Raw genomic sequence first — 26008 nt, forward strand, 5'->3', positions numbered from 1 at the left:
TTTGTGGGTTTGTCAAACAAAACTGTTTAAATTACTCAGCCACAGGAGTTGAGCTTTCCAAAAGTGTCCTCTTTGCCAAGACTCTTGAACTGGAAGCAGATCTTGAGGTAAGTAGTAAGATACAATGGTGAGGTTATTTATCTACTCTGCCATTTGGGAATAGCTTGAAAAAGGGATAGTTGAGCAAACATGCCCGTTTGCATTTTTATGCAGTTGAATACACATTGAACATCATTCACTCACAACTTACTTCCAGTGGAGGTGGGAGAAAGGAGACCATAGGGGAGTTTAGAAATTAAGGCAAGCTGAAATAACATTCCAGAGGGTAGGAAGCTCGGAGGAAAGTTACTGCAGAGGCTGTTTAGTGTCGTAAAAATGGGGCTGGGGAAAAAGAGAGAGTGAGGAACTAAGTGGTTGTGTAACTCTGTTCTCCACCATTCTCTGCACTTTGCTCACTTGCAGTGTAGACACAGGAAAAGAGGGGTTTTGGTGAGTAGAATCTGAAAAGACCAAAATGAATGAAAGAAGGATGAAACTAACTGAGAAAGCAAGCAGAAAGAGGAATTTCCAAAGCCAAAAGCAAGCAGGCAGGGGCACTGAGTGGCTGGCAAGTACATGCAAATGTGAAATGGCTGTTTGCAGGTATGGCTAGAAAAAGTGGAGCGGAGAAACGGCAGGATGAAATAAACAGGGTCCACCATGCTTGGATTCATTATACATCAGGGGAGTCCAATAAGGAAGACAAGCTACAGGGAGGGTTGATTTCTACCCATTATTAGCCCCAAAGCTAATAATGTGCACAATAATAACAAAGTGGCTAAATTTTGTGCTGTTGCAATTGCTTGTTGACGTGGGATGATGTTAAACATCTGACGATGTTTTACTTGCTAAAATTTTTATTTTTATGAGTGGGACATGTTCATTTTTTAAAATCTGCTTATTCAATTTTACTTTTTAAATTTTTACTTTTAATCAACTGTAACTGCTTTTATATCATTGTATTTACGGTGCCATTCTACTTTGCTGGTCTTGTGACTGTAATAAACTATTACTAGTGCACCACAAGCTTCCATTAAGTAAAGACAAAGAACCTGAGGGTTAGGATAGACTCCTATACCATCGCTGTGAGAAGTTCAACACTTTTCTCCACCGCTGCTCTGTCAATCCGGGAGGACAGCTTTTGCTGCTGGATCGCTGCCAGCCTTAAAGGTGCGGATCCTCACTGCCAATAACCCTTGCGGCTGGAGAGCTTTCAGTGAGAAATCATGAGACTTGGAGCTCTATCACACCTGCATGTTTGCCCTGGTTCTCCCTTGAATTATCCGCCCTCGTTTACATAGCGTGTGAAAGCCTGATCAACTTACACTTTTGCGCTTTTACATTCCATTCATCTTTATACCTCTCCTCTCCTGCGCACCAGCATATCGCTGTTCTTCCATTGAGAATAACACATCCCCCCAGATCTCCTTTGTGCCTTCCCCTACAGTTCATTGGTTGGTGGTAGCTGGACACCATGCCCTCCCTCCCTATGTAGTTATTCCCTGTTACCTAAGCTATGGCTGTTCCCCTCACCCTGCCTGGAGGCTTTGGAGCATGAACATACTAAAGTCAGATTCAGGCTTACCTTTGAGTAAACCCCATTGAACAGAGAGAGACTTACTTCTGAGTAAACAGAAGTAAGACCGCAGAAGTCAGCATGGGGTTGCAGAGCACTTCTTTCCAGTTTTCTGCTTTAAGACTTTAAAAAGAAAGCTTCTGAGTGACCACACTATTAAAAATTAGTTCAATGGGGTTTACTCAAAGGTAAGCCTGCATCTGACTTTATCAGTTGAAATCAATGGGATTTACTTTTGAGTAAGGGAACCAGCAGATCTGTAGTTTTTTGAACTTGAAGGTGCACAGCTTTGCATGATCAAAGCAATGGAAGATTGATTCTTCGCACTGATGGACTATGAGAAAAAGGGTTTAAGTGGGGAAATTTTAAAAATCATTAAAAAATCAAGAGTTGACCCAATCTGATTCAAAGTTGGCATGCTGAAAGCCCTCCTTAAGAGCTATCCCTGTGCCAATTTTGATCTCTTTATCTTTAAAAATGATGGCACTGCTGGCAAGGAGGGTGCATTTTCCACATTTCTTTTAAGGTGAAAATGCCTACTCAGGAGTAAGGACATGGAGTTCAATGGGACCTCTTATTGCTCCAGAGGGACTGCTTATAACCCACTTGCAAATTTAATCCATAGATTAACTGATTAATCAACTAAAACTCCTATTAGCTGCCACTGGAGGTTGTACAGTGTTCCCCTTGTCATACATTTCCAATCACACAAAAGACTGCAGGGGCATGGGCACACTTATTCACAGTTGCATCTTGTTCTTTTCAATGGGCCTGAACCCCCCTCAGCCTTTGGATACTTAGCTGAGGGAAGACGGGAAGGAAGGGGCGGTTTGCTTCATGGGAAGGGGAGCCAGGCTGCGATCCTGCATGTGCTTACTTGGGAGTAAGCCGCATCAGAGCCTTGGATTGAGGTAGATTTGCAAACCCCTCCTTTTATTTGAAAAGGAGAGAGGGAAAGCAGAGGGGAGAGAAGCTACCCAGCCAGCCCAATCCAGCCCGTCCTTCTTCCCCCCTCCCCGATGCCCTGTCCCCATCCTCCTTCCCCCATCTCCTGTCTGCCATGTCCATGCCCTGTCCCCATCCTTCTTCCCCATCCCCTGTCCGCCGTCCGTGCCCTGTCCCCGTCCTTCTTCCCCCCTCCCAGATGCCCTGTCCCCGTCCTTCCTCCCACATCCCCCATCCGCCATGTCCGTGCCCTGTCCCTCGTCCTTCCTCCCCATCCCCTGTCCGCCCTGTCCGTCCCCGTCCTTCTTTCCCCCGTCCTTCTTTCCCCATCCCCCATCCACCATGTCTGTGCCCTGTCCCCCGTCCTTCTTCCCCCCTCCCCCGTCCGCCATGTCTGTGCCCTGTCCCCCATCCTTCTTTCCCCATCCCCCATGTCCGTGTCCTGTCCCCATCCTTCTTTCCCCATCCCCCGTCCGCCATGTCTGTGCCCTGTCCTCCGTCCTTCTTCCCCCCTCCCCATTGCCCTGTCCCCCGTCCTTCCCCCATCCCCCGTTCGCCATGTCCATGGCCTGTCCCCCATCCTTCTTCCCCCATCCCCATCTGCTATGATCGTGCCCTGTCCCCCGTCCTTCCTCCCCCATCCGCCATGTCTGTGCCCTTTCCCCCGTCCTTCTTCCCCCCTCCCCGATGCCCTGTCCCCATCCTCCTTCCCCCATCCCGTCTGCCATGTCCATGCCCTGCCCCCAGCCTTCTTCCCCATCCCCTGTCCGCCATGTCCGTGCCCTGTCCCCGTCCTTCTTCCCCCCTCCCAGATGCCCTGTCCCCGTCCTTCCTCCCACATCCCCCGTCCGCCATGTCCGTGCCCTGTCCCTCGTCCTTCCTCCCCCATCCCCCGTCCGCCCTGTCCGTGCCCTGTCCCCCAACCTTCTTCCCCCATCCGCCATGTCCATGCCCTGTCCCCCGTCCTTCTTTAATTCTCGGCTCTTTGCAAACCCCCCCCCCCCTTTTACTTGAGAGATTTGAAAAAAAACCCCTTTTATTTGAAAAGGAGAGAGGGAAAGCAGGGGGGAGAGAATCAATCCAGCCTGCCCAATCCAGCTTAACACCTTGGTGGAGAAACCAGCCCAGAGAGCAAGTCATGAAGCAAAGGTCGAAAGTACAATAGACCATTCTTTCATTCAACCCAGCAGCCACGAAGCAGGAGGAGGAAAGGATTTGAATTTGAAAACATGCCCCTCTCTTTTATCATCAATACCGCCCCTTGCAAACATGCCCATAGAACATTGGATTGAAAATGCTGGATGAAAATACATGTTGAGGGTAGCATGTTGTCCTTTTGCATTAGTGGAAGAACTGGACTTTCTCCACACCAAAGAACAACACTAAGGGGAGGTGGGGAAGCGAAGACAGGACATGGACAATGTCATCTGAGTCCTTTGCACACAAACCATGTCAACAGTGGGCTATAATGCTGGTGTGATGGAGTTCTTGATGCCACCAACCTGTGTACACATGCTGGAGAGAAACTAGTCTCAATGAACACAAGGGGGGAGCATGCATATGCCTGGGCAGGGAGGTTTCTTCTTTTCCATCTTACGGGGTCAGACTATATGCCCTGTCCATTTGCAGTGCTGAGAATGAGAGGAGCTTTGGAACTAGTTATCCGCCACAAGCCCAAGTTGTTTTTCTTGATCAGTCTCTGCCAGCAGCGTATAGATAAACTTGGGATTTTTTTGCCCAGCGTTCATCACTGCACTTGCTTACACTGAACAGCATTTGCCATTTTCATGCTCATTCCTGTAGTTTTGAGAGTTCCTTTTGGGGGAGCTCTCCAAACAAATCCTTTGGGTTTTAACCACTCTAAATACTGTGATGTCAGCAGCAAACACAGTCACCTCCCTATTCATCCTTCACTGTTCGTCGCCAACAAGCTATCGACAAATTAAAAGGTACTGGGCAGGATCTACTGTATACTACTGCTTTAAAGCACTTTATAACAGTTTTGACAACTGTTGGGGCCCAGGACACACTGCATATACAGTTTTCAAAACGTTTCTGGTCCTGATACAGATCCTTGGGGGACACCCATGTTTCCATCCCTCCTCTTTGCTTTCTGTTTTACCAGTTACTGGTCCATAAGAGGATCCCTGCACTTATCCCATTGCTGCTAAGTTTGCCAAGTCTTGACTTTGTCAAAGACCTGTTGGAGGTCCACATCTACTGGAACATCCCTGTCCACACTTTGTAACTGTTTTAATCGTAGGCTTTACTGTGCAATTCAATGCATGTCAGAACTGACTCAGAAGAAGGTCTTATTGAGTTCAATAGGACTTCCTTCCAGCTAAGAGTGCACTGGATTGTAGCCTTAATTACTGTTTCTTGCACCTACACAGTGCACTCCTATACATGTCTCCACAGAACTAAACCCCATTGGGCCTGTTCTGACAACATGCTATGCCAGCGTTAGGCTGCTAACCCCTTTGCAACAAATGATTAGTGAGCGTGTTTATACTGTGGTTATGTAGCCACCATGGTTAGGAATGGTTCACATGACACACTAAGCCATAATGTTTAGCTCAAAATGCTTAACCACCATGGCTTAGCGTGTCATCTGAACAGGGTCATTGACTTATTCTCAGTGAGTATAGGATTACATCCACAGGTTCCTTAATCTGTGGTCAATGAACTAAAAACTGCTATTCCGGGCATAGAGATTTAACAGTCTTGTGGAAAGAAGCACCTGTTGAATTCTGCCTGATATGTAACTGTCTAAGGTGCAGGAGCCATGGCATAAAGTGACAGCCTCTTATTTTCAGATGGTTACTTGAGGGAGACCTTTCCTGCTAACTTTTGCAAAGCAGGGGTTCTTTTGTTTAACTAACAGCCTGTTTGATTAATTATTGTCTCTGTGCTCACCCTCCTGCTCACCCACCCACCCCGGATTTTCTTCTCCCACTTCCATTTTAGGAAATCCACAATATTATTCTACTGCAAAGCCATTTTATTTACATTGTGTTCTGCCTGACTGACTAAAAGGCTACCCAAAAGATGGCTGGGAAACCCAAACTACACTACGCTCGAACGAGAGGGAAGATGGAATCCATCCGCTGGCTTCTTGCAGCTGCTGGAGTGGAGGTTTGTGTGACCATAAAGAGAAAGGGAGGCCATGCTGGGAGAAAGGACTAGTGGCATTAAATTGAGTGACTAGTGGCCTTTTCTGCACATAAAGTTGTTCCATCAGAACTTGCTCCATTTCTCAATAAATATGTTTCTCAAGCACAGGATGATCAACACCAGGATATCACATTGTAACTTGGGGAAAATGTTTATATACACACAACCGAGGGATATAAACCACCAGTTAGAAGCTTTTGATCCAATGAAGTTTTCTACTGGCTTGAATGGGGGAGGACGCATCCCCCATGTCCCCTGAAAGTCTGCCCTGGAACACTGGGGAACCCTCTGCAACAGGGAGGGGCAGCTCCCCACCCACCCATTGCCAGTGGAAGCGTTCTGAGTGGAATTTTGCTTGGAGATGCAACCCAAAGTAATCTTTAACATATTTTTAATAATGCCATAAATAAGGGAGATCAATAGTTCTCCACACTCACAGAGGGAAGAACAAAAATAAATAAGTGCCTGGGAATGCTTACAGGTCATCAGTTTATTTGGTCTCAGTTCAATGGATTGGACTTGCTTTCTTTGGAGGTAATTTCCAGTTCTATGATCCTGTGAATAGCATGGCTGACTTGCACACTGAAAATGAAGACCGTAAAGTATTATGATCTGCCCAAGCACATGAGTTCTACAGAAACAAAGTTCACTTTCACCCTAACATTCTTTCTGAAATGAACATGCAAATAAGAAAAATGTGCAACGACACAGAGTGCAAAACATGAAAGTCCTTATAGTTTCTTGCAGTTTTTCCAAATATTCCAAGAGGTGTCAACTGCTTTTAAACTAAAATAAAAGATGTGTGTGCCGTTACAAGGTAGCTTCTGAGAGCAGTACTGACTCCATTTTGAAGCGACCCAAAACCCCACCTACAGACTGAGAGCATTCACAGAAGGCCTAGGTCAAGTAAGCATTTCCTGATAGACTTCTTCAAATGCATTCCCCTGAGACAAAGGTAGGGGTAAAACTAAGCAGAATATGAATGCTGGATGGCAAGAGTTTTACCTGGTCATACACATGCTAATACAAGTACAGCCATCATCCCAAATCACTCTCTTTTGTTCCCATAGCAAGTAGATCTTTAGATAAGATCATACAAAAACCCTCAAGTTGGAGAGAAGAAAAATAGGCTAGCTCTCTCTGTCTCTTAAACCAGAAACACAGGGCATACTACAGATGCCAGCTTGCAAGAGCAAGCCGCCATGAGTGAGTGCTTTGCCTGGCTGTATTCTTTTCCTCTTCACCTAAGACCAAGAGTTGCAACCCTCCCCAGTTCTGGTCCACAGGAAAGGGCTGCAGACCAAGGAAAGGTATACTGCCTTTAAAGATTCCTTCTACTCTTTCCCCTGTTGTCTATGTGTGTGTGTGTGCTCTTAAGTCTCAAAAAGTCTATATTTCAGTCTTGAAACTGCTTCTAAGCTTCTACTTGCTCAGCTAATTTCCCCAAAACTAGCTTGTACCTTTGTATTTGTTTCATCCTCAATAAATGTGCCATTGTGGCGTTATCCCCTTCAGTGCTGTAAATTTCTTGAGTAAGAATCGCCTTACTTAGTCACAGACGCTCTATTGCCAATGTCAAAAGATTCCTTATAAGCGGGTGTAAGTCTCATTAGAACATGTGCAAGTTTGTACATGGGTCTAATGAGAGCACATCACGTAACAATGCATTAATCATTCTCTTTATAATCATCCATGAGTTGTAGAACATGTGGGGAGAAAACCCGTTTTGTTCCCTTGCTCTGTTTCAGTTTGAAGAACAATTTCTAGAAAAAAAGGAAGACTTGGAGAAATTACGTAGTGGTAAGTCTATAGGAGAATATCTGGTATGTGTCTGTAAGCATTTAAAATCATTGATGCGCTAAAGAAAAAATCTATTAATCAACGCTGTATGTTGGGAGCAGAGCCAGAATATATAGATCATCTTATTCACAGGTAAAGAACTGGCTTAATTCCATTTGAGCTGCACAAGCAATAGAGTGGGAGTTAGTACAGCTGAATCATTGAATCATAGAATATAGGGGTGTGATCCGCTCCGATTAGGAGCGTAGAAGCAGTAGCGGATTGGCCTGCTCCGCCTTACCCAGAGGCGGAGTAGGAGCGGACCGCGGACCCCTAGAAGCAAGGCGAAGAGAAGCGGACATTTTTCGGAGCTCCTAGTTCAGGCGGAGCGCTCCGGTCGCCATCTTGAAAACATTTCGCCATAGGATTGCATTGCGGCAAATAATCGCGGATAACTACGTTCTTTTTGAAGCTATCGTTCTGGAAATTCTTGTGCTCAGAGAGTCGTGGATGGGGGTCATTTTGAGACCACTCTCACCTCTCTGCGTTGTGCGGGTCGCGTGCTATATTTTTTTGAAAATCGGGTCAACCGCACGGCTCAAACGGCGTTTTCGGCTTTTCGCCCATAGGATTGCATTGAGGGAAAGAATCGGGGATAACTGGGGGGGGGGGGGGTTAAGCTATCGTCCTGAAAATTCTTGTGCACAGAGAGTCGTGGATGGGGGTCATTTTGAGACTACTCTCAACTTTCTGCGTCCTGTGGTTCTTGTGCAATATTTTTTTAAAAATCGGGGTTTGGGGTTTTTTGGGTTTTTTTGGAAGCGATGACAGGCACATTCAACTCCCAATCCTGATGAGAATTGATCTCCTCAGAAAGCATCATCCTCCAATCCCAGCGTTGGAGGGGGGACTAAGGCAGACCCACCCTAAGAACTTTCTGTTTTGTGTCTCTTTGTGGGTTGGCGTTCGTGGAGGGAACACTTAGTTAGTTAGTGCTCCTACTTTGGACTTTGGAGATAGATTAGGATAGATTTAGTTTGGCGCGTGTGTGTGTGTTTGTTTGCTTCTTTCTGACTTATAGCTTAGTTTGCCCTGTGTTTTTTCCCTTACTTTGATTTAATATAAACTTTATTTTTAAATTTTGGAGTGTGTGTTTGGTGGGTTGGGTTGGTTGCCCCCCCCCCCCGACTGTTCTGCTTTTGTGAAAGCTTTCTTTTGAAAGCATACACACACTTCTTGTCCCATTTCCTACATTTATTAGTAATATTCTTAAACATATTTTATTATATTCTTTTACATAGTCTTAATAGTATATTAGTATCTCATACATATTATTAGTAGTATTCATATTTTATTCTTCTTATACATATTAGTAGTAGTGTTTGGTTGGTTCTTTTCCCCCCTCCCCTCTCTTAAATCCTGATTGTGTTTCCTTCTATCTTCTATATACCAAAAAATACCAAAAAATACCAAAAAAAATTTCTTCTCTTTTTCTTCTCTGTGTAACTTGGACTGAGTGGGCTGCTTTTGTGAAGTGCAACAGGCAGCCACAGATTGAGCATTTTGGGGAAAGCATACACACATTTCTTGTCCCATTTCCCTACATTTATTAGTAATATTCTTAAACATATTATTAGATATTCTTAGTAGTATATATATTAGTATATTCTTAGTAGTATAATATTTTATTCTTTTTATACAGCATACACACTTCTTGTCCCATTTCCCTACATTTAAACATATATTCTTCTTATACATATTCTTAGTAGTACCTTATACATATTATTAGTAGTATTAATATTTTATTAGTCATCATGAAAAGAGGGAGCAGGCGTGCTGAAAGCAGCAAGGCTCAGACTGGCAGCAGTAAGCAGGCTTCCTCTCCTCCTGTGAAAATCAAACGGGCAACTCCTTGGCTGACTGCTCCAAAACAGAAGCAGGACAAGCAGCAGGCAGAGCCACTCTCTTCTGCAACTTGTGCCCGGCGTTCTCTTTTTGAGGGTGGGAATGGGAAAAGTGCCCCTTTACAAGAGGCAGGTGGCATTAGAGGAGGAGGAGTATCCCCAACACCTTCATTATCCTTTCAGCCCACGAGCCCGCTGATGGACCTAGACGAGGGGGAGGGGGAGGAGGAGGAGGCGGTGGGCCTCCAGGATCTGGGGGCTGAGGAGGAGGAGCAGCAGCAGCAGGCCGAGGCTCTCTCCCCAGTCTCATCCCACACCCCTGTTTCTGTGGCAACACCAGAGAGCTCAGGCGGGCAATTGGTGGTGTCACCACGGAAACAAAAGACAAGCATCGTGTGGGACCACTTTGAGTTGGGAGCGGATCCCCGCTTTGCTGTCTGTCGCCACTGCAAACTCAGCCTAAGCAGGGGTTCATCGACAGGGCATTATGGAACCAGCAGCATGAAGATGCATCTTCATAGGCAGCACCAGTCGGTCTTGATGGGGAAAGAGGCGGGCAAGGCGACTGGTTCCAGGGGAAAGCCGAAGGCTGCTGCTGCTGCTGCTGCTGGCACTTCCACTCTCAGCTCTCCATCTCCCATCCCCACAAGGGTTAGGCAGGCAACCCTGCCGGAAATGGGGTGGGGGAAGTATGGAACCACAAGATGGCATTTTCCAACGCCCTCCCAGATCACCACGTCAATCGGTGAGATGGTGGCGTTGGACGACCAGCCATTCAGCCTCGTCGACAACGCAGGCTTCAAGAGGCTGATGGCGCTTGTGGTGCCATACTATAAGCTGCCGTGTCGCACCACCCTGAGCAGGCGGGTGGTGCCTTCCCTGTACCGTTCCTGCAGGGAGTTAGTGCTGGGTCGTCTGTGCCAGGCAGAGGCACGGATGGTGCACTTCACCTCGGACATTTGGTCCAGCGAGGGCGGAGTGCACGCTTACCTGTCCCTGACGGCACACTGGTGGGCAGCCGTGGGGCAGGAAGGATCCAGCACTACAGGGACTGGCAAGGAGGGCTACTGCTGGGCCCTCCTCCACACGCAAGTGATGGACCAGTCCCACACGGCAGCGGAGATTATGGAGGCCATGAACCGCATGGTGGATGGGTGGCTAGCTGGGCAGAAGGTCACCCGCGGTTACATGGTCACGGACGGGGGAGCCAACATGGTGAAGGCGGTGCGCGACGGCGGATTCGAGGGCGTCCGCTGCATCGCGCACGTGTTGAACCTGGTGGTGAGGGATGGCCTTGGGATGGGCAGCAGCAAGCCCAACCTCGGTCCCCTGTCCGGGATCCGTAACCTCCTGGAGAGCTGCAGAAAGGTGGCAGGCCATTTCCACCACAGCGTCAAGGGCAGTCGCTTGCTGCGGGAGAAGCAGGAGGAGTTGAATCTCCCGCAGCACAGGCTAGTGCAGGATGTGGTGACACGCTGGAACTCCACCTACCTGATGCTGGAGCGGATGGTGGAGCAACAGCGTGCCATCCACGACTTGTTCAGGGTCAGGGACATGGGCGTCCACCACATGGGCAAGCAGCAGTGGGACGCCATGTCCCAGCTGGTGGCAGTCCTCAAGCCGTTCCTGAACGCCACCGAGACCCTGAGCAAAAGCTCTGCCCTCCTCAGCCAGGTGATCCCTGTATGCAGGCATCTCCAGAAACAGAGGGGCGACTTTCTGGAGTACAGGGATCCCGTCACTGGCAGGCGGGTGGTGCCTTCCCTGTACTGTTCCTGCCACTTAGTGTGTACGGACAGTTTAATTTTTCTGAGAAGTGAGCACTCACTTCAACTCATGACAGCCATTGACTTCACCACAGCCACTTTGTGTGGGATGCTGTGGTCCTCCAGGATGTGGGTGAGGATTAGTAGCAGAAGCTGGTGCAGCTTCTCTCCCCGGTCTCGTCCCACCCCTCTTCCGCTGTAACCCTGTCTTTGAGAAGCAAGCTGTCACTTCAACTCATGGACTTCCCCTATGTGCGGGTGGTACTCCAGGCGTCCACCGATCGCCCATAGCACAGCCACTTAGTGTGTACGGACAGTTTAATTTTTCTGAGAAGTGAGCACTCACTTCAACTCATGACAGCCATTGACTTCACCACAGCCACTACTGTGGATGCTGTGGTCCTCCAGGATGTGGGTGAGGATTAGTCGTAGAAGCTGGTCCAGCTTCTCTCCCTGGTCTCGTCCCACCCCTCTTCCGCTGTAACGCCCTCTTTGAGAAGCAAGCTGTCACTTCAACTCATGAAAGCCATAGACTTCCGAAGCAACCTTTCACTTCAACTCATTGACTTCCCCTTTGAGAAAAAGCTAAGCTCCAGTAATGCACCGTTTGTCCGTGGGACAGCTCTCTTACGAGAAGCTGCACTGCATATGCAGCAGTGCCATGGCTTTGAGAAGCCGAGACCCATCCCAGCCACCGGGAACCGGAGGAAAACTCCAGCAGTCCACGGGTCGCCCTTTAGATAGCTCGGGGATCAAATGGAGTCCTTGATCTGTGTGCTGATTTTGAGAAGCAACCTTTCACTGAAACTCATTCACTTCCCCTATGTGCGGGAGGTACTCCAGCAGTCCACCGATCGCCCGTAGCACAGCCACTAGCAAAGCCACTACAGTGGATGCTCTCCTCTCTCTCTCTCCTCAGTCTCATCCAACCCCTCTTCCTCTTCCCCTTCTGCTGTAACCCCTCTTTGAGAAGCAAGCTTTCACTTAAACTCATCATTCATTTCCCCAATTGAGGGAGGTAAAGTCCAGCAGTCCACGGGTCGCCCTTTGGAGGGCTCAGCAGCAACGTTAATCCTCCAAGCATGCACACAAATCTTCCATACTCAAAGTAACTGCTTCAATAACTAGTAGCTCCTTTTTGCCCGCCTGCCTGCCTGCCCCCAGAGATCTATGGCATACCTGTGCAAGGTACCAGCTCCTTTGTGCCCACCGGCCCAAGCCTGCCCGCCTGCCCGTCACTCCCCAATTGAGGGAGGTTAACTCCAGCAGTCCACGGGTCGCCCTTTGGAGAGCTCAGGGATCAGATGCACTATTCGTGATCCAGTCTGGTGATTTTTTGAGAAGCAAGCTGTCACTTCAACTCATGGACTTCCCCAATTGCGGCTGGTACTCCAGCAGTCCAACGAACTCCCATAGCACAGCCACTTAGTGCATAGAGACAGTTTAAGTTTCCTGAGAAGTGAGCTCTCACTTCGACTCATGACAGCCATTGACTTCACCACAGCCACTTTGTGTTGGATGCTGTGTTCCTCCAGGATGTGGGTGAGGAGGATTAGTCGCAGCAGCTGGTCGAGCTTCTCTCCCCAGTCTCATATGGAGCAATTAAAGGTATCTGAGAAGTGAGCTCTCACTTCAACTTCAAGTTCAGACACTTGAGCACAGCCCCTACGGAGGAGGCACAGCTGGCCGTGCCTCTCTCCCCAACCACTGACTGCATAGGGACAGTTTAAGTTTCCTCCTGAGAAGTGAGCTTTCACTTCGACTCATGACAGCCATTGACTTCACCACAGCCACTTCTCGTTTTGTAGTGCGCCGAGTTGAGCACATCCACTCCGGTGGATGCTCTGATCCTCCAGGATGTGGGTGAGAGGAGGATTAGTCGCAGCAGCTGGTCGAGCTTCTCTCCCCAGTCTCATATGGAGCAAAGTTTTCTGAGAAGTGAGCTCTCACTTCAACTCATGAGAGTCATTGACTTCACCACAGCCACTCCTGTGGATGCTCTGGTTTGCCAGGATGTGTAGCAGCAGCTGGTCGAGCTCCTCTCCCCTATGTGCGCGAGCCAAGCTCCAGCAGTCGACCGATCGCCCATAGCACAGCCACTTAGTGTGTACGGACAGTTTAATTTTTCTGAGAAGTGAGCACTCACTTCAACTCATAACAACCATTGACTTCACCACAGCCACTTTGTGTGGGATGCTGTGGTCCTCCAGGATGTGGGTGAGGATTAGTAGCAGAAGCTGGTCCAGCTTCTCTCCCCGGTCTCGTCCCACCCCTCTTCCGCTGTAACCCTGTCTTTGAGAAGCAAGCTGTCACTTCAACTCATGGACTTCCCCTCAGAGAAAAAGCTAAGCTCCAGCAGTCGACCGATCGCCCGTAGCACAGCCACTTGGTGCGTACAGACAGTTTACGTTTCCTGAGAAGTGAGCTCTCACTTCAACTCGTCTTGTAGTGCGCCCGCCGAGTTGAGCACAGCCACTACAGTGGAGGCGCCTGCCCGCCTGCCTGGGAGCCGTCCTTGTGAGGTAGCTGGATCTGCTGGGACTGACTCCCCCGCAGATCTATGGCTTACTTGTTCAAGGTACCAGCTTTTCTGGGCCCGCCAACCCATGCCTGCCTGCCTGTCTGCCCGCCTCCCCCGGGGTGCTGCTGTGGTGGGGCATCTGCCAGGACTGACTCCTCGCCTACTCTGCCTGCCTCTCTGCCCGCCTGGTGCCTGGTTTGCTCCCAATCGTCCTCCTCTGTGCCCCTCAAGGCGTAACTGCTGGCTTAGAAAGAAAGAACCAGCCATCTTTGCCTCATTTGCTCCTTGCGCCCGCTTACGGGTTGGTTTGCTATGCGTTAGTGCTCAAGCCATCCTTGCGGCACTACAATGCATGCTGCCTGCCTGCCTTCCCTCCCTTCTCCCCTTCCCGCCTTGCAGGGATGGTGTATGTGTCTTGCTTTGACTCAGGGGAGAAGTCCTTCCTGCGCTCACTTAGACTTTATCAAGTTCAATAATCCCTTTTTCAAATGTGCCAGAAGATTTAGGGTTATCTCGTGGCATGTTGGGATTTCCTTGGAACTGGCCCCATTGAGCTGTCTGCATTGCAACTTTAAATCCCTGACATACTGGAGTGCCCGATTTTCAAAAGTTCCCCTAACATCAGGGGATGATGGGATTGCCTTGAAACTTGGTGTCCATGGGGACACATGGGTAAGCTGTCATGGGACCAAAGGATAGGTTTCTGACGTGCAAATTGACGTAGTTGTAGAATGGGACTTGATTTGGGGTGAGTTAAAAAGTTTAAGCCGCGCCAAAAATCAGGGGATGATGGGATTGCCTTGAGTCTGGGCGTCCATGTGGACACATGGATAAGCTATCATGGTGCCGAGTTTGAGGTTTCTAACATGCAAATTGACGGAGCTATCCCAAGGGGTGTGAATGGGGTGCCCGATTTTCATAAATTCCCCAAAAATCAGGGGATGATGGGATTGCCTTGAAACTTGGCGTCCATATGGACACGTGGATAAGCTATCATGGTGCCGAGTTTGAGGTTTCTAACATGCAAATTGACGTAGTTGTAGAATGGGACAATTTGGGGTGAGTTAAGCCGCGCCAAAAATCAGGGGATGATGGGATTGCCTTGAGTCTGGGCATCCATGTGGACACATGGATAAGCTTTCATGGTGCTGAGTTTGAGGTTTCTAACATGCAAATTGACGGAGCTATCCCAAGGGGTGTGAATGAGGTGCCCGATTTTCAAAAAATCCCCAAAAATCAGGGGATGATGGGATTTGCTTGAAACTTGGCGTCCATGTGGACACATGGATAAGCTATCATGGTGCCGAGTTTGAGGTTTCTAACGTGCAAATTGACGGAGCTATCGAAAGGGGTGTGAATTAGGGTTATGGGTGGTGCGTTAGAGGTTAGAGCCGCGCCAAAAATCAGGGGATGATGGGATTGCCTTGAGTCTGGGCGTCCATGTGGACACATGGATAAGCTTTCATGGTGCCGAGTTTGAGGTTTCTAACATGCAAATTGACGGAGCTATCCCAAGGGGTCTGAATGGGGTGCCCGATTTTCAAAAATTCCCCAAAAATCAGGGGATGATGGGATTGCTTTGAAACTTGGCGTGCGTGTGTATACCCCCATGAGGTGTCATGGTGCCAAACGTGAGGTTTCTAACTTGAACAGAAAAAAAGTTGTATACTTTTTTAGCTTTCAATGCAACCCTATGGGGGGCAAAAACGGAGCTCCGGATCCGGATCCGGAGCTCCGAGCGGAGCGGAGCGGAAGTGGGCGGAGCGGGAGCGGAGAGGAGTGGCCCGATCCGGAAAATGGCAGATCTGCAAGTGAAGCGGAGCGGGGGGTCCGTGCACACCCCTAATAGAATAGTAGAGTTGGAAGGGGTCTATAAGGCCATCGAGTCCAACGCCCTGCTCAATGCAGGAATCCACCCTAAAGCATACCTATAGAAACTGTTTCTGGGCCCAGTTCAATGGCCTGGTCTTGTGGTTTAAGCACTTCACAGCTTAGGCCCAAGGCATACATGAAGATCCTCAATGGAAGGCCTCCTGTGTGTGCTCCCACAATCTCAAGTGAGGCAAGCAGCTAAAGGAGAAGGCCTTCTAGGTGGCAGCACCCCAGTGTTGGGCTATTTAGTTGCAATGTTAATCCTGCTGACTGGTTTATGCTGCTCCCCCCCGACCCCCCCCCCCCCGTTCTGGCTTTTACATCATCATTATTAGTATTTACATTTTCATTGTTTTACTGTTTTTGTAAACTGACCTGGACAGTACAGAAAATATGTGCAGCAAATAAAATTAAGATACAATCTATTAAGATACGATTTGTATTGAAGACTTCAATGCTTACATTTTTAATTTTATACTAGGCAGACTGTATCAATCTGAAGTATTCAACTGAAACTTGATAATCTTTTTAAAATTAAATTCATAAATTCCCCTCCCCTACTTTTTTTCCCTTTTCAAAGACGGCTGGCTGCTCTTCCAGCAAGTGCCCATGGTAGAAATGGATGGGATGAAGATGGTGCAGACACGGGCCATTCTCAGCTACATCGCCGGAAAATACAACCTCTATGGGAAGGACCTGAAGGAGAGAGCCCTGTACTGTGTCATGGCTGTGCTTATTAACATTTTAAAATTTGCTTTAGTGTTATTGTCAGAGTAGAAACATAGCCTTTAATTGTGGTTAGAAAAACATGGTACACATCAAAAATCTTATGTCTGCATCTCCATCTTCTCAGATCTGACTCACAAGCAAATCCAGGCTATTGCTACATGGGGATAAAAGCTGTCCCATAAGGGTGTGAATACAAAATGAACACACCTCCTATGGGAGGCATTAAATTGAGTGACAGAGAATGGCCATTGGAATACATTAAATGTGTGATGAGTTTCTGCCTATAATGATTGCCCAAAAATAAAGAGCAACTATTTAGGACAAGAGTGGTTAACATGTGGCTCTCCAGATATTTTGGTCTACAATTCCCATCATTCCTCATCATTGGGTGTGCTGGCTGGGGCTGATTGGAGTTGTGGGCCAAAAGGTCTATTATTATTATTATTATTATTATTATTATTATTATTATTATTTACATTTATATACTGCACCATAGCCAAAGCCCAATAGCCCAGCCCTAATTTAGGAGATATTTCCTTATACCACACCTCCATCAGTGATTTTGGATTAGGACTGCAGGGGCATTGGATACCCCATCTTGTCTTTAACACAATGACAAGCTAAGGTGACCCTTGATCTGCTTGGCTGACAGCTCTTCTTCCACTCCTTTAGCCCCAAGAACACAGGAGCCTCGTCCATGCATTGCAGCTCCAGCTTGGGATGTAATTCTGTACTGCTTAAAGCTTGGTGCATTCCAGATGCTCTGGACTACAACCCCAATGTTCGATAGCCATGCTGGCAGGGGTTTATCAGAGTTGTATTTCAAACTAACTGGAAGTCACCATGTTGCCTACCCCTGGATTGAACTGTGCAGAGTGGCAAGAGTCAGTTGTGAAAAGGTTATCTTCTGTGCCTGATGAAAGTCTTCACTGTAGAATTGGACCAGTTCACATAGGCTGACCATATGAAAAGGAGGACAGGGCTCCTGTATCTTTAATGGTAATATAGAAAAGGGAATTGCAGCAGGTGTCAATTGAAGTGGGTGAAATGCCCTCTTCATCACAACAGTTAAAGCTACACTAGCTATAGTAGAATGGCCAGATACAAAAGACGGCAGGGCTTCTGCAGCTTTAACTGTGTTGATGAAGAGAGAATGCCACCCTCTTCAATTGACACTTGCTGAAATTCCCTTTTCTACATTACACTTAAAGATACAGGAGCCCTGTCCTCCTTTTCATATGGTCACCGTTCACACAAATATTTTTATTACTATTGCATTTATATCCCACCTTTTTTCCTCCAAGGAACCCAAGGTGGTGTACATAATTCTCCTCCTCTCCATTTTATCGTCACAATAAAAGCCCTGTGAGGTAGGCTGGGCTGAGAGTATGTGACTGGCCCAAAGTCACCCAGTGGGTTTCCATGGCCGAGTGGGGACTAGAGCCCAGATCTCCCTACTCACAGCTACTAGATGGCATGTGGCATAGCAGAAATGAACAATTACACACTTAACCAGGGTAACAAGCTACCTAGGCTGGGCTCGTATGACACAACAAGCCATGCTGCCAAAAGTAATACTATTCGTACCATGCAATCATGCTAACCAGGTCTTCATTTGCTATTTAGTAAAGTTACAATGAAACTTAATAGAAAAGCAATGACTTCGGTGTCAAGCTGCAAATGCATGTAAGATGTGAATGTGGATGCAAATGTAAAGCAACCTTGGGAGAGTGGGATTTTGAGCAGGAGCGGAGGGCAGCTTGAGGATGTGATTTAAACTCTTCTCTGCTGCTGCTCTGCTCAGATATCACTCCCACTGCAATAAATTAAATATCAGGGTTCATTACATACATTTGCGTGCAACGTCCCCCTAATTTGAATGTAAATGAGGAGAGTGTGCTTCCCCAAGATTTTAGGTGTACTGCCTATTAATTCGCTTTTTAAATAAGATATGTTAACTGATTTTCTTTTATTATAATTAACTGTAAAAAAAAAACAATTTTAAAGTAATAAGAAAAATGAATGGATGATCAGTAACAAAAATTAAAAGTAACCATGATAATGGCTTCTTTCAGGATTGACATGTATGTGGAAGGGACAACTGATCTGATGGGATTGATTATGTCCCTTATTTTCAAATCCCCTGAGGAAAAACCAAAGCAAAGGGCCCTAATTATTGAGAGAGCCACAACCAGATACTTCCCGGTTTATGAAAAGGTAAGTGGCAGTGAGGAGACAGCTTAAGAAGCATAGAGAGAAGAGGCCACCACTGTGTGTATTACAACATGTAAAGGTAGGAGACCTTGGGGTGGAGCTGTAGCCCACTGGTAGTGCACCTGCTTTGCATGCAGAAGCTCCCCGGTTCACTCCCTGGCTTCTTCCAGAAGGGCAAAGAAAGAACCCTTTGTGATACACCGAAGAGCCATTGCTGCCAGTCAGTGTTGACAATACTGAGTTGGGCAAGGATCTACACTAGGGCTTTAAAACAGTTTCTAACTGTTGTGGCGCAGGACACACTCCATATACAGTTTTCAAAATGTTGTAAACGTTTTATATCCTGCTTGGTGTAGATCTGGCCCTAGAGGGAACAAAGCTTTGACTCAGCATAAGGCAATTTCCTATCTTCCTACCACACGCAGGGCCAGCTGAAGACATTTCTCTGTGGAGGAGCAGCAAATAATACCCCAAGTGCAAGGCTGGCCTTGTTATTTCGAAAGCTGAGGCAGAACATCCTGCAAGTGCCTCTCTCTTTCCATGGCAGTAAAGAAATAACAATAACAAAATAACAATTAAATTAATAACAATTTGTTGCCCTCTCATGACATCCAAAATCTTAGGTGGCCGATTCACTATCTAATTGTAACAAAGATGCTAGAGAGAAGCCAGGATCTCCTTTGGGGGCACTTGACATTGGGCTTTAGCATCAACTTTGCAAAATCTGGAACTGTTTTAAATTTCTTATTATTACATTTGTATCCTGCTTTTTTATTTTATTTTATTTTTACTTGTAAGGAACCCAAGGTGGCATACATGGTCCTCCAATTCTCCATTTCATCCTCACAACAACCCTGTGGGGTAGGTTAGGCTGAGACTCAGTAACTGGCCCGAAGTCATTCTGTGAGCTTCATGGCTAAGTGGGGACTTAAAGCTTCATCCCGTGTACCTGTTTCCCTCAAATTATCCCCTACAGCGCTAAGCTGTCAGCGTTGTTGTTGCTAAATCACACCCCAGGCAGCAGTGCTCCTAAAATCCTTTGCAAAGGGTTTAAGGAGGGAAATGTAAAAAAACCCCAAAAAAACCCAATGCATGACCCAATCCAGTAATAGATATCAAGGAGAGCTTTAAGCATACCAAATTTGAATTGGATTGGGTCATCCATTGATTTTTTAATGATTTTTTTTACATTGCCCCCCTTAAACCCTTTGCAAAGGATTTTAGGAGCGCTGCCGCCTGGGGTGTGATTTAGCAACAACAACAACAATGCCGACAGCTTAGTGCTGTAGGGAATAATTCGAGGGAAACAGATATGTGGGATGAAGATAAATATCTATTACTGTGCCAGTTTTGAAGTCTTTGAGTTTTATCACACCAGCGTTATACTGTGCAATCACTGTGAATTGCATGCAAAGGACTCAGAAGTTTTCCACTTTATAATCTGCTTTGATTGTGAAGTACTCCCATGCATCCTGCCTTAATTGTGCAATAAAGCAAAAAGATTCACCGTATTTAGCCACTACATTTTGAGCATATCTTCTGAGCCGCCGCTGGGGCCCAGGAGCAGGATTTTAAAGAAATACTTACATTTGCATAAGCTTTAAAGTTAAAGCCACCAAAATTGGCACAGTAATAAATGTTAGGGAGAGCTTTAAGCATACCAAATGTGAATTGAATTGGGTCATCCGTTGTTTTTTTTATGATTTTTTACATTTCCCTCCTTAAACTCACTTCCTGGTATACAAACGATCGCTGTCGTCCACTAACAACAACAACAACAACCACAAAAGCTTAGCGCTACGGAATAATCTGAGGGAAGCAGGTATGTGGGATGAAGCTTTTTATCTTTAAAGCTTACGCAGATCTAAGCATTGGTTTAATTCATACCAAACCCTGCTCTTGCGCCCAGTGGCTGCTCGGAAAACACGCTTGAAAACTACTAGCAAAATACCTTGATTCTTTTCCCTTTATATCACAATTAAAGCAGGATGCATGGGAGTACTTCACAGTCAAAGCTGATTATAAACTGGAAAACTTCAGAGTACTTCACAATAAAAGCAGATTATTAGCTGGAAAACTTCGGAGTCCTTTGCACGTAATTTGCAGTGACTGCACAGTATAACGCTGGTGTGATAAAGCTCTTAAACCCAGATCTCCTGAGTCTCAGCCCAACACTCTAACCACTACACCATACTGGCTCTCCATTGTTCTGAAGCAGCAAAACCACATGGAAGCACTTCAATGTTCAAATGCTCCTGGGCAGGTAATCACACATCTGTTCATGATTTATTGGGAACTTGTCCATTGGAACAGATGCAAGTGTGTCCAATTTATATTTGAATGAAAAAGTTAAGCGGTTAATAGTATGCTAGACCCTATCTCTCCATTTTGCACAAAGAAGCAACAATCATCCATCCACACCATGAATCTGTTGTCTTACATACCCTCAGTATTGTTTTCCTTATGCACCATAGGTTTTAAAAGACCACAGACAAGACTTCCTTGTTGGTAACAAGCTTAGTTGGGCAGACATTCATCTGCTTGAAGCTATTCTAATGACGGAAGAGGAGAAGCCTGATATTCTCTCTAAATTCCCTCTGCTGCAGGTGAGTGGACGATGACATGTAAAACTCTAAGAAATGACAAGCTACATGATTATAAGGCGGGTTTGTGTGTTCACAGAGTGCGAATGCAGCAATTGGATAGCTTGTGGGGACTATTTAAAGAAAAGTGTACATCGCCTGGTATGACATTATGCACTTTAGAATGAATAATAATAATATTATTATGATGATGATTTTGGAGAAGTATGTCCTGCCATATTCCATTTGTAAGCCTCCCATGTTTTCTAGTCACTTCTGTCTTTTTCTTATTACAAAGATTAATTAAGGAGGCAATAGCTGCTGCAAAATGCCTTTTGAGTGTTAGCACTAAGAGTGACCCATCTGGAAGCACCTCTAGAGACCCATTGCTCTCAAAGTAGACAATACTGGGCTACACTGACAAATAGCTGATCGAGGGCTCATCTACACCAAGCAGGATATTCCACTATGAAAGTGTTATATAAAAGGCAGGAGCCACACTACTGCTTTATAGTGGTATTGACGTGCACTGACAACTATTGGGGCCTACTGACATATACCACTTTCATAGAGTAATATCCTGCTTGGTGTAGATGTGTCTTGGGCCCCAACAGTTGTCAGTGCACTTCAGTACCACTATAAAGCAGTAGTGTCGATCTTGCAGTGCACTTCAATACCACTATAAAGCAGTAGTGTGGCTCCTGCCACTTCAGTCAGGTTTCAGACCTGGTTTTGGCCCAGAAACAGCCTTGGTCGCCCTGTATGATGACCTATGTCGGGAGAAAGACAGGGGGAGTGTGACTCTGTTGATTCTCCTTGATCTCTCAGCAGCTTTCAATACCATCGACCATGGTATCCTTCGGGAATGTCCGGCTGAGTTGGGAGTGGGACACTGCAGTGGTTCCGCTCCTACTTGGCTGGCTGGCCCCAGAAGGTGGTGCTTGGGGAACACTGCTCAGCCCCGTGGACTCTCCAGTATGGGGTTCCGCAAGGGTCAGTCTTGTCCCCCATGCTGTTTAACATGTACATGAAACTGTTGGGTGCGGTCATCTGGAGTTGTGGAGTGCGTTGTCATCAGTACGCTGATGACATGCAGCTCTACTTCTCCATTTCATCTTCATCAGGTGAGGCTATGGATGTGCTGAACCGGTGCCTGGCTGCGACAATGGACTGGATGAGGGCTAATAAACTGAAACTCAATCCAGACAAGACTGAGATGCTGCTGGTGGGTGGTTCTTCTGACCAGATTTGGGGGGGGGTGTTCAACCGGTTCTGGATGGGGTTGCACTCCCCTTGAAGGAGCAAGTTTGTAGCTTGGGGGTTCTCCTAGAACCATCTCTGTCACTTGAGGCTCAGGTGGCCTTGGTGGCATGGAATGCTTTCTACCAACTCCGGTTGGTGGCCCAGCTACACCCGTATCTGGACAGGGATAACCTAGCTTCAGTTGTCCATATTCTGGTAACCTCCAAATTAGATTACTGCAATGCCCTCTACATGGGGCAGCCTTTGAAGATGGTTCAGAAGCTGCAGCTCGTGCAAAATGCAGCAACCAGATTGATAACTGGAACAAGGAGGTTCAAACACCAATTCTGGCCTGCTTGCATTGGCTGCCTATACGTTTCCGAGCCCAATTCAAGGTGCTGATTTTAACCTATAAAGCTCTACATGGCTTGGGACCACAATACCTGATGGAACGCCTCTCCTGACATGAACCAACCTGTATACTGCGCTCAACATCTAAGGTCCTCCTCCGAGTGCCTACTCCGAGGGAAGCTCGGAGGATGGCAACAAGGGAGAGGGCCTTTTCGGTGGTGGCCCCCTGACTGTGGAATAATCTCCCCAGTGAGGCTCGCCTGGTGCCAACACTGTTATCTTTTTGGCACCAGGTCAAGACTTTTCTCTTCTCCCAGGCATTTAACACCATTTAACAATGCTAAGTTTGTTTTTTAATGGACCCCAGAACTGTTGTTTTTAAATGGATACTGTTGTTTTTATACTGTTCTTTTTATGTTTTTAAATTTTGTATACTTTTAAAATGTGTACTGTTTTTAACTTTTGTAAACTGCCCAGAGAGCTTTGGCTATGGGGTGGTATATCCAGCCTTCCCACTTTGGAATTATAAACACAGACTCAAATTAAGGCTTTGCAGTCTAAGTTGCGCTGGATACTGACTCTTCCTTTCATAAAGCCTGTATACTTGGGGAGCTGCAGAAGAATCAATAGTGACAAGACCAGCTAACGCTACTTCTGGTCTATGTATATTTGTATGAAGCCGTAAGCAGATGGGATTTTTATACGAACAGAGAGAAAAACCAGAATAAGTTTCCTTCAAAAACAAAGATTTAAATTGGACTTACTGCCAGGAAAGTGTACATACAATTGCACAGAATTAACCCAACAATTACCTGTGATTTGTTGTTGGGTTGTTTAACTCCCAAACAACCCAGAGTTTCTGAATTCAGTCATCACAAAACAACCCAGGAATGGGTTGTTCATTCGTGCATTTCCCTCCTGCAATTCCTAGGTTAAACAACCCAGAAATTGTCCAGTGTTACAGATGAATTTTTCCTGTTTACCTTTGGAAGATTGCTTATACAATGAAGCTCCCAGGCCCAACCTGTTGATAACCAAAGGGATTCCTTTTCAAAACTGTGTCCAGTTAGCATTTAAAACACTAATTTTTAATTCCTGAGAATGCAATGATGAGGGAGCTGCTGGGCATTACATTTTCTGTGCCTATCTAGAAATACTTAAACTGCTTTTTCATGTAAGCCTACCTGTATTGGTATATGTTTCTCTGTTCTTAGACGAGTTTCTTGCTGTTTAATCTAGGCCTTCAAAACAAGAGTAAGCAACATCCCCACCATTAAGAAGTTTTTGCAACAGGGCAGCCAGCGGAAACCTCCACTGGATGATGAGTCCTTTGTAAAGATCAAGAAAATTTTCAGCTTCTGAAAACACCAGCTATGAAGACTGCTGCAAATACCAACATGATTTTTCCTGATCTATGCTGCTTCTCCACATACACTTCTTACTATTAAGGCCATCATACTATCTGAGAGATTTAACAGTGCAATCTTATATACTGTATGTCTATGAAGAAGTGCTATTGAGTTCAATTAGACTTATTCCCAATTAGGTGTGTATAGGATTGCAGCCTAAATATATAAAATTGTTATTCCTCTTGATTTTAGAGCAGGGGTGTTGAACCTCAGGCCAATAGGCCAAATTTGGCCCACCTGGGGTCCCAATAGGGCCTTCTTGCCTTCTCCAGGTGATGCTGCCCCCTTCCGCCGGCCTTACCCCATTCTCCTCTCATTTGTGCTTTCCAAATTGGATGTGTTGGGTTTTGCATGGCTTTTCCATTTTAAAAGGTTGAAATGCCTCTCCTAAGGCTTAATTTCTGGCAGTAACAGCTTTAAGCTAAAATATGCTGGTATTTTTGACAAGGCAGTCTCTCCCAAACTGATGCCCTCCAAATACATTGGACTGCAATTCCCATCATTCTTAGTTGACATTGTACTCCAATGCATCTGGGCCTTATCAACACTGGGAATTTACTGCAGTGCAGTTCACCTCCCACACAGCCATGACACATGATGTCACCCCCAATTTGTATCAGTCCAAAGTTTTCTTGTCATAAAAAACACATTTTTACCAAGTCCATTTGTGATGGAGGAGAGGAGTTCATCCATTGAGGAGTGGAGTTAACCCATTCCTGTTGGCTATACTCTCCGCTGACCAAGTTCAGGGTTCTGTGGGGGGTTTTAAAAATAGTTTGCTAATGCCTGAACTGAAGAGTGAATGCGAAGGGGCTTCCCCTCTTCCCTTGTCTTTTGGGGTGGGGGTGGGGTGGGGAGTTTGGAATGTATTTTCAAGTCTTCCTAATTCTCTCATTTGGCTTTTTTATTTCTTTGCCCCCAGAAATAACTAGCTGAAAACGTATCAATATACATGTTTGCGCAGAAGTAAATCACATTTTCTTCAATGAGGTTTACCCTTCAGAAAGTCAGCACTTACTTTTGGGATGGCTCTTAAAAAAAAACAACTCCTCTCCTTCACACCATTGCAGTTCCAGATGTGCTTAATGGATGTAAAAAGGAAAAAAAGAGGGGTGGGTGGGAGGAAGGAAAATTGTTGATGTCCCGAGACTCTGCTTATATAGCCAAATTAATGCAGTTTAAGATTACTGTTACTTCACAAAAGCAAGATTTATAGAAAATCTACACTGTATTAATTGCCTACCTATACCAAGTGCACAAAAATGTTATATTAATGTGGTGAAATGATTTATTGCCATGTAGTAAGCATAATTGTACAAAGTATAACAATTCAATTATTGAATTCAATTCAATTCAATTTAATTATTGTTATGCCTGGACAATTCAATAAATGATTTTCTTTCTCTACTGTTTAACTTTATTCATGTGTACTCCTTGACAATTTGAACCTCTGTGAAACAAGGATTTTAGAAGCACATCCCACTGATTTCATGTGCTTAGATCACAACTAAAGTGCTTTTCCTCCTTGGTTTCTGAAATATACTAGAACCAATTTAAGATCGATCACTGCTCTGCAAAACTTCATCACTTTGATCCACAATCTATGCTGTATGGTAGTCACTGATTTAAAGGAATTCTAAAGATGTTTATATGGAAGTAATTCCTACATTGGTACCTATTCATCTATCCAAAACAGCTTGGCTCTTTGGACCTTCTTTGGCCATTTCTACACCAGCCTGAAAATATGGGCTGGTCAAGGCCAAGTCCCTGTGCATCCAAATGATAAGTACTCCCTGGGAAAATCCAATTCTTCCCGCAGTCTCGGGCTCATCCAGAGACCGTGGGACATGTGGCCGCCCATCCAGGCTTCTTCCCTCCTCCCCACGACTAGTGGGGAGCAGTAGA

The 26008-nt window shown here is 46.0% G+C and overlaps 1 protein-coding gene across 2 annotated transcripts; it reads left to right on the plus strand.

Annotated features, from left to right (window-relative positions):
- LOC134397977 (glutathione S-transferase-like) lies at positions 1-25149 on the plus strand. 2 transcript variants are annotated; one of them, XM_063125081.1, is made up of 7 exons: positions 1-107; positions 5528-5695; positions 7483-7534; positions 16157-16289; positions 18381-18522; positions 20994-21125; positions 23934-25149. In XM_063125081.1, exons 2-7 carry the CDS (start codon positions 5609-5611, stop codon positions 24054-24056), a joined length of 669 nt encoding a protein of 222 aa, XP_062981151.1. In that variant the 5' UTR covers positions 1-107; positions 5528-5608; the 3' UTR covers positions 24057-25149. The 2 variants fall into 2 exon arrangements, with proteins under 2 accessions (XP_062981151.1, XP_062981152.1); XM_063125082.1 differs by having other exon boundaries at positions 5597-5695.
- Positions 25150-26008: the final 859 nt, after the last annotated feature.

Source organism: Elgaria multicarinata, chromosome 4, assembly GCF_023053635.1.
Source record: "Elgaria multicarinata webbii isolate HBS135686 ecotype San Diego chromosome 4, rElgMul1.1.pri, whole genome shotgun sequence".
Classification (NCBI taxonomy): domain Eukaryota; kingdom Metazoa; phylum Chordata; class Lepidosauria; order Squamata; family Anguidae; genus Elgaria; species Elgaria multicarinata.

Excerpts from the sequence above, each read along its gene's own strand:
- LOC134397977 (XM_063125081.1), top strand. The coding sequence starts at position 5,609 with ATGGCTGGGAAACCCAAACTACACTACGCTCGAACGAGAGGGAAGATG. Across the intron at positions 5,696-7,482 it reads TTGCAGCTGCTGGAGTGGAG|TTTGAAGAACAATTTCTAGA; the intron begins GTTTGTGTGACC and ends GCTCTGTTTCAG. Across the intron at positions 16,290-18,380 it reads GACCTGAAGGAGAGAGCCCT|GATTGACATGTATGTGGAAG; the intron begins GTACTGTGTCAT and ends GGCTTCTTTCAG.